We start from the raw sequence: 17,269 nt of genomic DNA on the forward strand, positions 1-17,269 counted from the left end.
CTAGAAGCCACTTACAGAAAATCTAATGGCCAAAACTAGAATTCTTACAAGCAGAAATAAGCATTACATGACTCTGGTTGGCCACGTCTGTTACTTTTTCATTGTTTGCCATTTCGAATGCTCCCTATGATGCAYAGGACAGAAATCAAGGACTGATTTTTTTCTTTCTTTAAGGAACTGCACTGCTTGTATGTGACACAGTTTTAACAAAATTTCATTTCAGATGGGTAATATCCACGTTTGGCTTTACTACAGAGCAAATGGTTAACATAAAACTTATTTGCATGAGAACAATTACTTACAGTTTCAGTATCAGTGCACAGTAGTGAACAAGAACTCAAATCAAGGACTTGTAGCTGGAATCTTGTTGCTTCTAGCTCCAAAGACAGATTTTCAGTTTGTTTCCTCTCTGCTGCTAGTTTGCACTCCATTTCCATACTCAGGTTACTCAGTTTCTGCTGCCATTCTTCCTTGTCAGATATATTTTGCTCTTTGAGACGATCTATTTCTTTTCTTTCAGAAAGTATAATTTGTTTCAGCTCTTGTATTTCTTCCTTTTTCCTATCTTCCTGATGGTGAAATTGGTCTTCAAGAACTTTGATGGACTTCTCATATGTCTGGCACAGCATTTGAAGTTCTTCAACTCTGCTCTCAAGATTAGATTGTCTAGGAGTAATGATCTTTTGCTCTTTAGTAAAGTCCAGTGTGGGATCATTATGAGGATATTCCACTAAAACTTTTCCTATACCTTCTGGAATTATTTCTTCTGAACTATTCAACCTAATAATTTCCTCTGGCCATTTGTATGTATCACTGTTAAAAGAATTATCAGCCTGACTTACTCCTATAAAAGAGGGGCTTTCACAAATATCTGAAAAAGAAATAGTAGACTTAGTTGAAACTAAGTCCAACAGTCCATCCTTTTGTCTAGAAGATAGTGGCACTCTCACTGAATCTGTATCAACATTGCTCAGACTTGTTGACAATGAACAATTTTCTGCCTTCAGTGTTTCAATACAAGACTGTAGTTCAGATATTTCTGAGCTCAGAGAACAATGTTGTTCATATAATAATTTATGCTCATTCTGTAAAGAGAAAAATTTCTCTTTTATTTCAGCAAAGTGCTTTTTAACTTCTTTGCTGGACAATTTTCGGTCTTCACTGTCAGAACTGTGAACAGTACTGCATTCTTTAAATATGAAGGGTACTTGCTTGTTATCCAAATATATTCCCCTTTCACTATTATCACTCTGATCCATAAGTTCATCAGGAAAAATACCCTTTTCACCTTTTAAATTTTTATCTGCATTCATTATTTTCTCTTCCTCTTCAGCCACTTTATTAGTAACTGTGGTGYCATCAGTTTTTGAGTCATTAAATACAGAGGTTAATACTAGGTTTTCAGCCTGCAATCTTTCACACATTTTCTCCAGTTCATTCAGTTTGCTTATTGTTACCTGCAAAGACAATGCCAGTTGGTCGTGATAATTTTCTCCTGATGTTAATTCAGGGAAGATCAATGAATAACTTTCATTCATTCCTCTTCTTTCACAATTCTGGGTAATAGTACCATAATTACACTCCAATGAGCAGCCACTTTCATCTAACCCTGTAAGCTGAGAATCTGATGTTTTCAATTCTTTAACAGACAAGAGTTCTTGCTGCATTATCTCTTTTTCCCTCTTACTTTTCTCAAGTTCTACTTCCATTATTTTTAAAGCAGTCTCCAGCTGCATCACTTGTAACCTGTAGTTTTCTACAGAAAGTTCTCTGTCCTCAAAATCCATTTGAAGACGCTTGAGTTTAAGTTGGTATTTGTTTAGCTGAGTGTGCTTTTCTTCCATGGGCTCCCACAACTGTTCTGAATTGCGTCTCCTTTCAAAACTGAAGTCACACATTACAGGTTCACTTTTCCTTTCTAGTTTCATGACCAATTGCTCCTTCTCTTGACATAAAGTATCATATTGCTTTTGCATTTTATTCTGTGTTGCTCTGACATTTAACATTTCCTGTCTTAAACAGTCAAGTTCAACAGAAGGTACATTTTGGATATGGGAAATTTCTGACTGTAGTTGCTGAAGTTCCTGGATCAAAAGCTTTTTTTTTTCTTCTGAGGCTATTAATTTGCATAAGATGTCTTCATTCTCACTAAATACCTGTTTCCCTTGTTCTAATTCTGCTTTCTTCTCCTCGAACTCATTTGTATTCTCTCTTAAAATGCACATCATGTTCACGTTTTTTCCTTCCATCAATTTGTACTTTGCTTGCAGAACAGTAAGCTCCTTTTCAGTTTCTTCAGATCTTGATTCAATATGTTCTCTTTCCTCCCTATGTTTCCTTGACATTTCAGAAATTATTTCTTCTCTTTCCTTTGAACTATTAGAAATATTTTTATTTGCTTCAAGTAAAGTTATTTGTTCTTGCTCTAAAGCTCTGCTTAAATCCCAAAGGGTTGCATTTTCTTCAGTAAGTTTCTCAATTTCTTTGTTATATGTGCAAATCATTGAAGATAGGACTTTTTTCTCTGAACTCCATGTTTCAGACATGAGCTTTAGCTGTCTTACTGAATCCTCAAGCAATTTGTTATTGATCTTTAAATCCTGAATCTCTGCTTGTCCATTTTCTAATTTTCCATTCAATGTTTGCAGTTGCATGTCCTTTTCCTCAAGAACAGCTAATGTTTTTTCGACAAAATCCTGACGTGCTGAAATATCCATCTGCAAATTACTAATATGCTGTTTAGTTTCTGTCACAAAGCTTTCATGCATCTTTTCTACATTAACTAGCCTTTTCTCTGTTTCATCCTTCATTTGCAGTAAGTCTTCATACTGCTTCTTTTGTTCTGAGTTCAGCTGCTTTTCAGCCACCAATGAAATCTCAGGAGAAGATATCTGATCTTGTAAGGTCAGATCCTTGTTTTTTTCTATTCCTAAAACAGCTTTTGTACACCTGTGATCTTCAGTGATGGAGTCATTCACTGTGAGTTGTTTATCATCTAAAACAGTTTTATCCAGACTGTTTTGTAGAAGAACTTCTCCATCTTCTGCCATTTCTGAAGTACCCTTTGCTTTTACAAGACAACAGATTTTCCTATGTTCACCAAGTAGACCATGGTAACATTGATCCCTTTGCAGTCTTTCACCTGCTGCTAACTGTAACTTTTCTTCTAGTTCACCAACTTGGTTGGTGAGCTGGAGTATTTTACAGGACATGATTTCTATTTCTTTCAGGTACACTTTTTCAGAAAATTCTGCTTTCTGTTGAAGTTCATCGTAAGCATTTTCCTGTGCTTCTAATTGTGCACTTTTACATTCTAGCATGTCTTTAAGTTCTTTAATCTCTATACTATTCCTTTCTTTTACAGTTTCCATTATTCTGAGTTTCTCATTATGTTCATTATTTTTGATTTGTTCACTTTGGAGTGAACTCTCCAAGTTGTTAATATGAGTCAGCATGTCTTCCTTTTCAGACTTAAGTTTATTTATAAGATGATCATTTTCAGTTTTCCATTGAGAAAAAGCAGTAGTCTCTTTTTTTAATTCTTCACATTCTTTCTCCTTGAATCCAAGGATCCTCTGAAAAGCTCCCAATTCTTCCTCCATTTTAATTATTTTACACTTTTGTTCTTTAATACAATTTTCCTTTTCCTTGAGTAGGTCTTGAGTAGAAGCTTGCTGCTCTTCCATGTCAGCTAAAGCTAATTTCAGCTTCTCCAAGGAAAGGGAGCTATCCTGCTTTTTAAATTTCTCTTCTAGCAATTTTAATTCTGCTTCCTGAAATATATTCTTATCTGTAACAGAAAACATCATTAAATGTTTGCTTTATTCAATAAATGATGCAGCTAAATAGAAAATATTTACTTCTAGGGACACTGCGGTAAAAACAGTCAATCCTGACAATCTACTAACAATTTTCTAGATCAAATTTTACTATTTACTTTTACTATTTTGAATTTTCATTATATTTCAAAGCATTTTCAAATTATTACACTTGATAAAGGATTTTTCTAAAATCACCTGAGGTTGCCAGAAACTGTGTACTCATAGACGTCGTTAACTTTCAGTTCTGCAGCCTCATATAAGACTGCACTTCAAACCAGTCCATCCAAAGTGTTCTTTCTGGAAAATTCAAATATGCTACTCACTTTTCATCTCTTCTGCAAAATTCTGGCTCTGCTTTAGAGACTCCTTGATGGTTTTTAGCTCTTCTTCAAATTGGTGGATCTCTCGCAGTTTTTTTTCAAATTCACAGTCAAGAAGGATTTTCTCCTTCTTCAATTCCTAAAAAAGTCCAAACAAGGCCATACTTCAAACAAATTTCCAAAGAGATCAAAGAATTAATTTTGTTTAATCAAAAGAAAGATACTCCACTACATCTCACACAAAAATGGGCTCGATTCCTAAACACTGCTTGGGAACACAAGCTGAACTATTCTGACAGCTTCTGTGAGATACTGTCAGTTGACACAGTTAGGGTGTCCCTGGATGTTCCAGGGAAACAGCTCCTCATGACCTGTCCCAACCAGATCAATACAGGACAGAACATAGGCAAGTATGTCTGACTTGACAAAGTTATGCTACCTTCTCAAAGGCACAAAGGAGAAGAATCCCTGAAATGGCCTGTCTGCGGGCGTAGAGACAACTTTTCTTTCCACAGAACAACATCTTTGTGGCAATACTGGTCAAATTTTATTAAGAAATGCTTACTATTTTACTATTACTATTTTAGAGAGTTATTTTGCCATGAAGAGTATTTTTTCCGAATAAATTGAGTAAAATATATATATATATATGCAACTACATTGCATCTAGAAAGTTAAATAAAAGTTCTTTTAAGGAAGCTAATCCCTTTTCTCCAAACTCCTGTGCTGGACAACAGATGGCATGGCACTGGCACGGCCCAGTTGGAAACAAGCCGTCAATTATTCATCCGTTTACTACTAGCAGATGGGCGGTAGTTCACAGAAGCCAAGTTCAAGAAAAGGAAAGGTCTGGATGAAAAAAAATTAAAAGCTTGCTGGCAGAGCAGGCTTGTTTTTGCAACAACATAAATAAATCACTCTGAGAACATGATTAAAATTGTCACTGTCACTAACAGTTACCTTTCCTTCTACTCAYAGCCTCCCCAATACACTTTCAAAAATCCATTCACTCCAGAATATAAGTTTCAAGGAACAAAGTTTTCTAGTTATCTTGATATACAATATTTTTTTAAAGAAGTACAAGTGGCTGCACTTCCCATATTTAAAGTGCCATACACAGATACAAGTACATGAACTAAACAAGCCTGTTCATCAGAAARTCTGTGATGATCTATGGACAGAAATACAATTAAATTTAAGGAAATAAATAGCTGAAAGGTACAAAGATTCAAAGATTCCAAACAAGCAACGTTCAACAAAAATGAACCCATAATTTAATAAACTAAGTATCTGATAGCTAGTTACGTGCACATTTCCAAAGCATGACTAAAATCTCTTTGTTTTAAATCCACTTATAGATTCTATTCGATATATTGTTTTACTTAATTTAGGTATTCTACAATTGTTCCTTAAAAAAGCAAAAACCAAACCAAGGCAAACTCCAGAACCTATGTACACAGTTAGCACTATTATCCAAGAGAAAATTTTCAGTGARTAGACCTATGAGCCATAGGTTTATGAGTAGTTTGGGCCAGACTGGCCATTTTTCCAGCAGTATTGGACTTTCTTGTATTATCAAAATGAATTATCATATATTAAGATGTCAGAATTGCTAAGCTACTGAGATGTCACCACTAGATATCTTAGAAGTCTTTGTATTGGACTAAACATATGTCTCAAAAGTGTATCTGTTTTCCGACTTTTTTAGGACACTAATCTTATCATACTGTAATGACTGAAGGCAATTAACCAGTGAATTAACCACTGCAAAGCAGCTTTATTCTCCACTGGGTAGTTAGATCATTATTATAAGACTACAACAATTTTCCTTTACTAAAGGAAATGTCCAACGTCATTACCTTTTTCTTTCACTATAAACAAAACCTACTGTGAACAAAATTTGCAAGACGTCTAAGCAATAGATGCAGTTTTTTGCAACATATACATTTAYGATAATGGGGAAGGTAAGCCAGGGTGTAAGCTCTGCTAACATATACTATATTTGATCATGTGTGAGTCATAAAATAGAAAGAAAACCGTAATGGTTGCAATCTCTTCAAATATTACAATTTCCCCGGATTCATCTTCTTTGTAAGTTTATTGCTTATGTTCTAACACAACATCACTATCACCAGCTGTCCAACTCTCTGGCCAAGGCAAACAAATATGAGGAAAAAAACTGGCTATAATTACAGCTTAGTAAGATGGCAACAATTCTGATAGATAAAATAAAGAAAATAAAGCACTTCCAACTATTTACAGCATAAGAGGTATCTGCAACAACTGGACACTCTCTGACAGTGGGATCTCTTCAAACTATCAAATCGAATCTCACTGTGTAATTTCACAGCCAGAAAGGCATGAGCCCACACTATTTGATAATATCTTACTCTTYTTGCCTAAAAATATGAAAGATTGACAATGTGCAGAAGCTGAATAGATTACATCTGGCAAGTCACACATAAGAAAATGTAGAATTCATTAGCTAAAAGTTTCTTTATATTACATATAAAAACAAAAGCTATCTGGATTAGCCTTATCATTGGAAGGCATTGTTACATTTATTTAGTAAATGAAGTGTGCCAAGGATTATTATGTGGCACTGAGGCCAAGTGGCATGGAACAGCCCATATCTGTACCACTAAAATCTTCTACCTTCCAAAACAGGTGGCTTTAACCAGACTGCCTGCTGGGAATGGTCCCAGGCTCATGCTAACTCCCAAACTGTGCCTGGGAATTGTTTGAAAGAGTGCTAGTCAGCTGGGCCAAAGCCCAGTACTATTCTAACAATTTAACAGTACAAATTGTCACATTAAAATACCTGCGAATGTCCCCCAACACTGCAATTTACCAGTATAAATGTAGCTGTTGAGACTGAAGTTTCGTATACTRAAGTGTATGAAAGCTGTATTAAGGGATTCTATCTCTGAATCAAATTTGTCATGGCCAGAAAATACATGTGTTGATCTGATCAAAAAACATTAYGTTAGTTTAAAATTTTTCACAAACTTTCAACAAGTAAATTTTGTTTTGGCAGAAATTATATCAGATTATTTTATATCTGCCCATGACAACAGGCAGCAAGTAAAGAAAGAGCATTATAATTAATTAAATAAATAAATAAATAAAACACACATGGTTTTCGTATCTATTGAGCCCTCTTTCTTTTCTACCTCTTCTAAATAAAGGRAAAAAGTTTCATTGAAAGAGGTGACATGGACTATCTTAATAATATATCTTAGCTGTCACATGAAATAATGTTTTCACTGACTTCMTGTAGTCAGCGCACAATTTGCAGAATTGGCCTCAGGATTAGGATTCATTGCTGTAATGCTATTGATACAGTTCTAGTTCATGTTGGACTTATCTTTATCAAATCTACCTTTTGTTTCAAGAGACTTTTGCTTTTAGTCCTAAAATAAAAATACATAAGATAGTCCATAAAAGYGTTTATATGCAGCTTTGGGGAGCTGCATTATTTTAGTAAATATTGGATGGTACTAGTGTTTACAGATTGCCAATAYAGGTTATTAATCATATCAGTTAGGCCTCTAAATTGTTTACCTCGAAGCTTCTTCTCAGCTCAGTATCCTTAGCCTGGGCTGCTAATAAAGCTTGCTCTGCTCTGCACAGCTTCTGAGTGAGATCATTGGTATCATGTTCCAAGCGTTGTTTCACTGCCATTACCTGTAAGAAAATTAAAAATTCACACTTTATTCACAGTCATATATAACTCCTTTTGTTTTTTAAACTCCTGTGCATGAACTCCAAAATGGTATTACAGAATATAAGAAAACCAAATTATTTTATTCCGTCATGAACCTAAAATTGCTTTACTGTCATTTCAAAAACAGCTTATTATTGCATATCCTCTCTTCTATCTCTGAACAGAAAAGCAGCATGTCTAACAATACATACATTTCAAAGCTCACTGTCTGAAATTTTAGACTAATGCATCCCACTTTTAGCTACATCATCACAGTGATATCTGTAGGTTATAAATGAGATTTGCAATGTAATATCCCTTTGCTAAGATATGTGAATCCAAAAGTAAAGATCATAACTGTAACTATCACTCTGCTGACAAACTCTTTCAGCTGTCAAACTAGTCCTATAATGTTCCAGATTAAAAAGGAAAGAAATCCCATTATCAACCCAAAAGAAAAAAAAAAGGTCTGATGTAATTACATTAATAGATTAGTTTTCTTGTAGAGAAAACTAGGAGACACTTGTTTTCTATCTAAGATCAATTTCTTCAAGTAAGCATATGCAAAAGAATTTGCATATAAAGAAACCTTTATTGAAAACATTTGATTGAATGTATTCACCTAGCTAAACTATTAAAATAAACAAGCCTGCTGGAAAGTTGTTGTCAGTTTTAGAAATTGTTTTATTTCAGCACAGACTCAGTATTCCCAATAAACAGCAATTTCTCAATAAAAAATGTTGTGTAGAGAAATAATGCTTTAATTGGAACAGAGGTTAAAGAACACTCTGATGAAACTAATTATCCAGCCTCTTTTCAGGTTCTTCCACCACCTGTTTTACTTTCCTTCTTCCATCAAACTATACAATTTCATATTTTCACACTAATGCTCCCCTGCTAACGGAGCTTCTTAAAACATTGCTCAAATTGTTGTGGCCTTGTTTATGAATTCAGTTTGCTCTGTTGCTTTATAATTGCTCTCAGATTTTTTGAGGCTTTTTCACATTCCTCTTTTTTGGTCATCTCCTATTTAGGCACATGCTGCTTTGCAATTTCCCCTAAAGCATGGTTAATACAACTAATCTGATCTAATGGCTAGCTGCTGCTAAAAGAGGGGAACACCTCCCTCATACAAATGTCCTCCATTACACAGTCTCTAATGCTTCTGTTTTTATGGAAAGTCAGTTCAGGCACTTAACTGATGGGAAACTCTTGTGTTTATGCATGTATCATATTATATATGTGTGTATATATATGTGTGTGTGTGTAAATAACTAATTTTTTTCCTGTTTTAGCTCCTTTACTAGCTCTCTGCAGGGTCATATGAGTGTAGYAGTGTTGCTACAAAGGAAGTAACAGGAGTACATAGCCACAGGCTATGGAATGAGGCTGTCCTCCCCACAAGCAGTTATTTATTGGATCAGCTTAGCTCTACCATCATCCTGCACCTCTGCTAACAGTTGGCCTTACTGTAAGGGCTCTGAGATGGATCTTCCTCCTCAGCCACCTTTACTCCTTGAAGTACGATTTTCCAGAGCTGTCTGTGAAAGACACTTTCTACCTTCCCAGCAATTACCTGCCTCAAATGATAGCCTGCTATTCGCTAGCTGTCCTTCCACCCCTGGCTCCCAGCCTCTCCAGGCTTTCTGTATAAAGTGTCTCCTGTGATCAGCCATAGCTACTCCTCACTCTTCCAGCTGATTTATTTTAGTTATACTGTTCAGCATTTATATTTCCTTCACTGTGRGAAGCGGACTAGTCTCACTGCTTTTATACCCTGTAATTCACAGTTAAATACATAGTACTTCAGTGAAAACTGGTAAAAACAAAACAGTTAATACAACTGTACAAAACATTAATGTAATTCCCTACATTGATTTTACATAAAGCAGTTAATAATAAAACTAAGGCAGTACTGATCAGACCACTAAATCATAAACCTAGAAAGGATTTTAATACAAAAAGCCTACTTTGTCAAATTCTGCCTGCAGAGTGCTGAAGTCATTTTTGGCTTGCTGGAGCTCCTGATTCAGTTTGTTTTTTATCTGGTTGCACTGCTGATCCAGTGTTTGTAAGGAACGTTGCTGGCAAAATAGTTCCTAGAAAACAGCGGTATGTTAGAAYAGAAATAAACATATAACTGCAACAATTATCTATTTTGGTTACTGTAGCTATAACAAATGATATTCATTAGCTAATACTGACTGCCTAGGGAAATCTGTCTTTTATAATTAAATTTTAAACAACGTTGATGCACACTGCAAATTCAATGCAGGTAAGAACAGTCCTAGCCCAATCTAAGTCTGCTTAAAAACTCTATCACAGCAACATTCACAGAGAGGGAAAAAAAATCCAAAGCTAGTAAGAAAATTAATATTTTTCAGCTCAAGGATAATCTTTCAAATAAGAATTACACTGACAAAACTGACAAATTCATCTCTTTGTTGTTTCTTAACATAACTTAGGGTTGATTTTTTTTCAAGGAAAAAAAAACAAAAAAAAAGTCTTTAATATGCAGCACAGGATTGAGCAACAACAGAATCTTAAAAGGGCATTCATGAAATCTGCACAAAAAGAATAGCATCCCTAAAGTGCACTTGAAATCTGCAGAAGGTTGTGGACCTCACAACATGCCATATAAGCATACCAGCTGTACTTGGCTTTTCTCATGAGGCTTGTTCCTATCACTTTGGATCTTACAGCTGTGATTCTGTACAGATCAAGAAGTAGTTTATAATAAGATGTAGAACAGTAAGAATCATGGAGGTACTTAAGAGCAATAAATGGAAAAAAAGGATATCAGCAATAATTTCTTTGCAAAAGCTGCAGGATGCTCTACTAATAAATTCTATGATGCTTGTGAAGGAGGAAAGGCCATAAAGTGCTAGTGGTTCTCTTTGGTATTTTCCTTCTAGTTACCTCACATTCTTCAAAACATGCACTCACTTCTGTCCCCATCATTTCCTCCAGTGAGAAGTTCTAATAACACCAAGAGATCCATCTGTATGAATACTAGTATATTCATACACATTATCACACATATACATATTTCATATACATTTATATAATCACGTTTATTGTCTCTGTCTAGAGATCTACCTAGTCTGCCAGAAAAGGAAATCTGGGTAGGAACAAAAGCTCTCAGAAGCAGCTGAAACTGTCAGTATCAATTTCTGTACCCCTGCCTTCCTAATCTCACTTGAACAAGCTAGCAACTTGAATCCCCTGTTGTGAGGCATGTAACACATCAGCCTCCTTTTCACCAGCTGCCAATTGTCACAGCATTACCATAGTTAAAGAATATATACTTCATATAGTATATAAAGAATATAAAGAATATAAACTTTACCCATGCATACAAATACACATAATCACTTCAACTCATGGAATACAAAATGCTTCACTAAAGAAACAGAACCATACTGCCACCAGTCAAATTAAAAAAAGGAGAGAGAAAAAAAATACAAAATAAGAAAAGGTTCAGAGTGAAAGCACTTAAGTCCAGTGTATTTTAGACAGTTATATTTGTGAAATGACGCCAGCACCACTTAACATTCTAGTATGTTCTGCGTAAGAGCAAAACAGCAGAAGAGGCCTGCAAATTTTCTATTTCGTACAGCAGTTGACACCGTGTAAACAAACAGATCCTAAGTATCAAGGTAAGAAAGGATAATTGTGGAACCCATGCAAACAGAATAGCCTAAAAAAATATAGTTTATATTTTAAAAATGAAAGATATGACACCAACYGGGCATAGCTGAAACTAGTAACTAATGCTGACTAAGTACAGAGTAGCTACATAGGGCTCTTCTGCAAAACTCTGGTCAGGAACTTGACCTCAGCGCATGCAAGGAAGTCTTTTGCACCCTCATACACTGCTTATAGATGAAATGATGAATTTAATGTATTTATGTTCCAAAGCATTCCAATAATTATTTCTGAAGWTTAGGGACTGATCCTGCCTTCTAAGGCTTAAGTGCTACATAAGATATAAACTGCAGAAAATCTTTTTTTCTTTAGATGAGTCACCAGGACAAAAAAATGTGCTTCATCTAATTTCGCATGTTCAAAAATTAGCTAGCTACATCTCGGCTAATAGTGGAGGCTCCTTCCACTACTAGCACACAGACACACAGCTCCAGAGTGAAGATCAGTATCTAAGGTATCTTGAATAACCTGCTAGAGGAGCCTATCTCTCTCCACAGACTAGAGTAGAGTCCTAAGTAACTAGTTTGGCTGACACCTACATTTCAAATGTTTRAGGTAAGCTAAGATGAATCCCACCTTCTGAATCTGAAGTTTGCATGGAGAAATTTAAACAAACATTTTATGCATCAGCAGGGCAATCTCCTACCCAATCCCCCAAACAAAAAAGTACTTAAAATACTCCTCTGAAATGGCTTTATTACTTCCAAATCTGAGCAACGTCTCATATTTCCTAAACACTGACWTTTTATGAAGCTTCAGAAAAAAATATATGAAGTGTTTAGCTTGAGCTTTGATTAATGTGAATGCTAAACTTAATCCCCCTACAGAAAAGTACCTGGGATGCTACTTTGCCTCTGCTATAGCTGACAAGAAGGAACAAAAAAGTTATGCTATTCCCAAATGTTATGATCTTCTGTGCCTGATCTAGAATAAGAATAGAGATAYAATCCAGAAGAAATCAGTGTTTCATGTGAGAGATGCATTCAAATTCAAATCAGACTCCACATGAACAAATAACAGAGTRGAGTCAAGAAATTTAAAACCGTGTATATGTAATTCTGTGAACAATGAAGCCAATGAAACCTGGTTTCTTATGGGTTTGTATCAGCTGCTCTCTCACATGGATTCTGTGATGTCCAACAAGTACTAAAATAATTCTACATCTCCCTGACAGCCTCTCTCCTTTATTGGGATGTTTGTTTTCAGTTTTTCAATTACCTTTGAGATCTTAACTGCTCTGTCCAATTTGGTTGCAATTAACTGAAAAGCAGACACACAAAACAAGCCATGCAATTTTACCTCTTCAGGAAATCAAAATAAAAAAACGTTTTTCTTCCCTTACCTCTTGGTATTCCTTTTCCTTTGCTTTTATTTTCTGTTCTAAAGAGCAACGAGTACTTTCAGCATTTTGTCTTTGACAATTCAGTTCTTCTGACATTTTTTTCACCTTTTGCTCCATCAATTTGACCTATAATAATTTAGTTATCAGTCATAAGTGTTAAAAATGCAAGTCTTATTTATGTTTGTATACATTCATATAAAAAGCACTGATTTTACTTACCACAATTGCTTTGGCATTCCAATAACCTACACTTTAACTTGCCTGGCAACACACAAATTCTTAGCAATCCAAGGTAATRAACATGTATTTGCTTATCGTCTTAGTGTTAATCATCTTCATAAAATCAGGGTCTTTGATGATAGCAGTTTGGGGACAAAGACAATAGTTTCTTAAAAATCATACGTATATAACTTTTTGCCTCAATTATTTTATCTGCTTGACAGTCTACAGAAATGTGCTATATCTGACACTAAAACTAAGTTTCCAGTATCTCAGGCTGTTAAGACCTAAAGWATGTCCCCTAACTGCTAAACAACTTAATATTTAGACTTGGAATGTAACTGCATATTACATGGAATTTCAGAGTGATTCAGCACATTGATGCTGATAGGAAAAAGAATATATAGTATCTTACCCTACTTGAACAACAGCAGGGGAACWTTTTTCATAATCCAAACTTTAAATAAAAAACGAGTAGCCTATGTTCTGGTTTAACCTCTGTTAAAAGTATGTCAGTTTGTTATCTAATTCAGTTTATTAAATTAGTATTAGGCTAACTAAGACAGTGAAGCAATGTCAAACTAATTCCACAAAGATAAAAATTTATTTTTATTCCAAACACAATCTACAAATGCAAAGTATTCTCTACAAAGTTGCACAAAAATATTTAATATTTTTTTCCAGAGGGTGAGAAAAACTGGCCAAAAGTGAACAGGACTGTTTTTTTCCTGATGGCAAAGGCAGCTCATGAACTTAATGATAACAATAACCCATCTATGTAATAAGAAGATAAGAAGAAGGTAGTAATAATGGGTACACAGTAAATAACAGGGTTTGTGAGGATCTACAAGACCACATGAAAAATTATTTGCCAATCAGAAGGGTAGTGAATCTTGTATGATGTTAAATAGGATACTTAACAACAGAGGAAATGCTGTGGTCATGAGTCCRTGATCATGCCACTGACATAGCGAGAAGTGCAAAAGGGAGGAACTAATTAAATTTAAATTTAGGCTGCTAAGCTGGAAAATAAAGTCCAAAAACTCAATGCAGTTCTATATACAAAGAATTAGGAGCAGGCAGAAGATCCTTGTTTCARTGCAAGAATAAGAAAATCAAATAGAAAGGAGCATTTTTTAGATGTTAGAAGCAAAGGAACCTTTTGGGACAAGACAATGCTGTGCTGTACCTTAAGGATGGACTACATCTTAATYAAAATGGAGCCAGACAATCCCACTTATCCATGTCTTTCCTTATTTGTATTCTTAGTTATACAGTCTTGCCCCTTCCCTTGTCTTGGATTTAATRCCCATTTGATTCCCCAGTAAGACAATACAACTCTCTTAAACTGGTAGAAAATCAACCAGGCAAAATTAAGCAAATAATATTCAATGGATTTAGGAAGTTGAGACAGGTTAGGAGATCAAATAAACAAAAAAAAAAAAAAAAAAAAAATTTTCAGAGCAAGTGAGCTTTTAACTTGGTTCAGTTCTTCCGACAAGCTCACTATGAGTGCCTTTATATATTCAGTGGATTGTATCAATAACATGATTTTACCTTACACTCAGCCATAACCTCTCTAARCCAGCTACTCACAGAGACAGCAAAGAGAATTTTACTGTCTCAAAAGAAAAATTGATTAACCCTCAACATGCAAATAGGTATTTTTAATGACCAACACAGACCTTGTAGGAAATAGCACAATTTTCCAATATCTGTAGGTACCAGGTAGAAACTTGCTGACAAAGACAGATAACAATTATTACACTTGGAGAAGATACACACAGAAACATGTTTTTTCCTTTGTTATAGATGACTGAAAGTAAATAAAGAACAACATGGGAATACGAAGACTGAARGAATTATGACCTCTGTGCACTACTTTCAAGTTTGTGAAATGCTGTGAAAAAAGACTCTAGAAAGGTATYGCAACTGGACTAATTAGGAAAAAAATTATTAATGGTTATGTCACACAGTCTGAACTCAGTAATTATGAACACTGGCACTTTCTTTTTCATTGCACAATTATAAGCAAAAAACAGAACTATTTCACRTATATATACATAAACACACACACAYATATATACATATATCACTTAAGATTCTTKGCTAAGCAAATTGTACCACCCTTTTGCTCCTTATTAGTTAGTGTAGCTATGYATGCAAACTGCTTAGGATTAGCTCACGAAATCCCATTAAAACTATATAAATTCTCCATCTTTAATGGCATTTTAACTTAGATTTTATTTTTTCCAGAAGTAATTTAAAATCCAAAGGCTAGCTCCATGAAATACTGTAGTTTAAGAAACAGATGCTCATTTTCATGGCAGAATCTATTTAAGGTCAGAATTTGCCACCAGATGTCATTGTTGCTCTATGCAACTTTATCAGAAAATAATTTTCAGAATTCAAATAGATCTTGCCTGAGGGCTAGACCTGGAAGATGAAAAATACTTCTTCAGAGGTAGTAAGAAGCTTCCAGAAAACAGGCAACTGCTTAGGAGTATCTACATTTGTGCAAGTAATACACAAACTAACATATGCTTATCAAAACTCAGTCCTCAACAAACGCTAAAGAAAACTTATCTGAGTACCTTGGTTCTTATTAAAATGGCTGAAAATGATGCACATTAGTATTGGGAATGCATTGTAACRACAAACAGAAGACGTGTGATGCATTATTTTACCTGTGCAGTAGCTTGGTCAAGTTGCGTTCTCAGTCTAGTCAATTCATCCTTGTTTTTGTTCAGAATGTTATCCTTCTCTGTTAATTCCAACTTCATTCTATCCAGCTGGAGTTGAATCTCTTGATGTTTATTCATATGAGTTTTCTTCTCTTTTTCTAGAACTTGTAGCTGTTGTTCTAGATCTTTAATTCTGGAATTTAGCTCTGAATTTCAAAAGCAATCAAGATCAATGATACTTTCAGCTTCGAAAAGTATTTCTTCCAGGTGCTGAAATTTCAMGGGATCTATACATTCTAATATATTTAGTATGTTTGATAAGAACACAAGCCTCTGACAAAGGCACCTTGTAAATTGTTCAGCAAAATAAAATGAAAATTTTTAATTTTCTCTTCTACTACTTTTATCTTAATGACCAAAATTATCAAGATTAAAAGATAGCTGACTTTAAATCAATCAGGTTCACTTTGAAACATATAAGAATGAAGGAAAAAATGGAATTCAAATAAAAGAGCTGCAAAGGCAAAGACAATTTGTTCCTCGTTACGAAAAACTGGGGTTTTAAGAAAGCATGCAGAAAATAAGTCACTCAATATATTAAAATCTTTAAAGTARAGAATGCCACTACAAACATATATTTGGAGCAAAAGTGAGCCTTTGCATGGAAGAGGCTTTTCAACTATTAGGTATTAGYAAATTTTATTTTATATTTATATTATATTTTAAACAATAACCTTTAATCTACCCCTAAAGCAGCCTACATACAAAACAAAACCAAGTGATATTGTCATGATATACATAAGCAACAGTTTGCTTCCCAAAATTTTGCAGAAGAAAAGAGTAGTCATCTTTTTTTTTTTGGGGGGGGGGGGAAGGAGGTTATCAAGAATTACTATTATCTGGTAATTGTTTTTATAAAAAACAATTCCATTGGTGCRGAATTTATATGGCTATGTACAAACTACAAAGATGTAAATCAGTCTTCCAAATTGAAGATTCTGATTAGGTTTAAATTTTACATGTAGGGAGTACAGGAACTGGTAAAACAATCTTACAAGAAACAATTACTGGAAAAGCTCGCCCAATGCTAGGTTTAAGTAAATGTTCACTAAATCCATAACAGACAATTTTTTCTCCTTTGACTATCAAATCTCAAGCAAAAGTATTTCTGGATATCAATATGCATGAAATAAGAAGGTATTTCTTTGGTTATCTTTGTATTTTAATATTATACTTCATCCTAGGCCTTCCTGTAACATCCTTTATAGACAGAACTTAGTTACTCATCAAGCAAGTTTCAATCAAGTAATGTTTAATACATATATTGCTCAGCATTAAATCTCAACAGTCATACAAAATTAAGGAAGCAATATAGTATAATTTAACAGTGAGATGTAACGAAATCCAGAATTTCACTACATGCATTTTTAAGGGAATTGTTCTATGAACAATGGAATTAATGAAGCTTG

At 34.6% G+C, this 17,269-nt stretch overlaps 2 protein-coding genes across 3 annotated transcripts in view; one reads left to right on the forward strand and one right to left on the reverse strand.

Annotated features, from left to right (window-relative positions):
- The window catches only part of LOC146598540 (spermatogenesis-associated protein 7-like), a 93,175-nt gene that overhangs the window by 66,158 nt on the left and 9,748 nt on the right, over positions 1–17,269 (forward strand). The gene's annotated exons all lie outside the window — the stretch shown is intronic.
- CENPF (centromere protein F) overlaps positions 1–17,269 on the reverse strand; it is a 39,976-nt gene that overhangs the window by 12,947 nt on the left and 9,760 nt on the right. Inside the window, exons 6-11 of the mRNA XM_085300122.1 lie at positions 15,804–16,006; positions 12,898–13,023; positions 9,818–9,946; positions 7,706–7,828; positions 4,145–4,280; positions 303–3,790 (exon numbers count right to left, since the gene is read on the reverse strand). Coding sequence (XP_085156248.1) covers positions 303–3,790; positions 4,145–4,280; positions 7,706–7,828; positions 9,818–9,946; positions 12,898–13,023; positions 15,804–16,006 — 4,205 coding nt within the window. The remainder of the gene's footprint in view (positions 1–302; positions 3,791–4,144; positions 4,281–7,705; positions 7,829–9,817; positions 9,947–12,897; positions 13,024–15,803; positions 16,007–17,269) is intronic.

Source organism: Rhea americana, unplaced genomic scaffold (assembly GCF_003343005.1).
Source record: "Rhea americana isolate MKP2758 unplaced genomic scaffold, rheAme1 scaffold_160, whole genome shotgun sequence".
Taxonomy (NCBI): Eukaryota; Metazoa; Chordata; class Aves; order Rheiformes; family Rheidae; genus Rhea; species Rhea americana.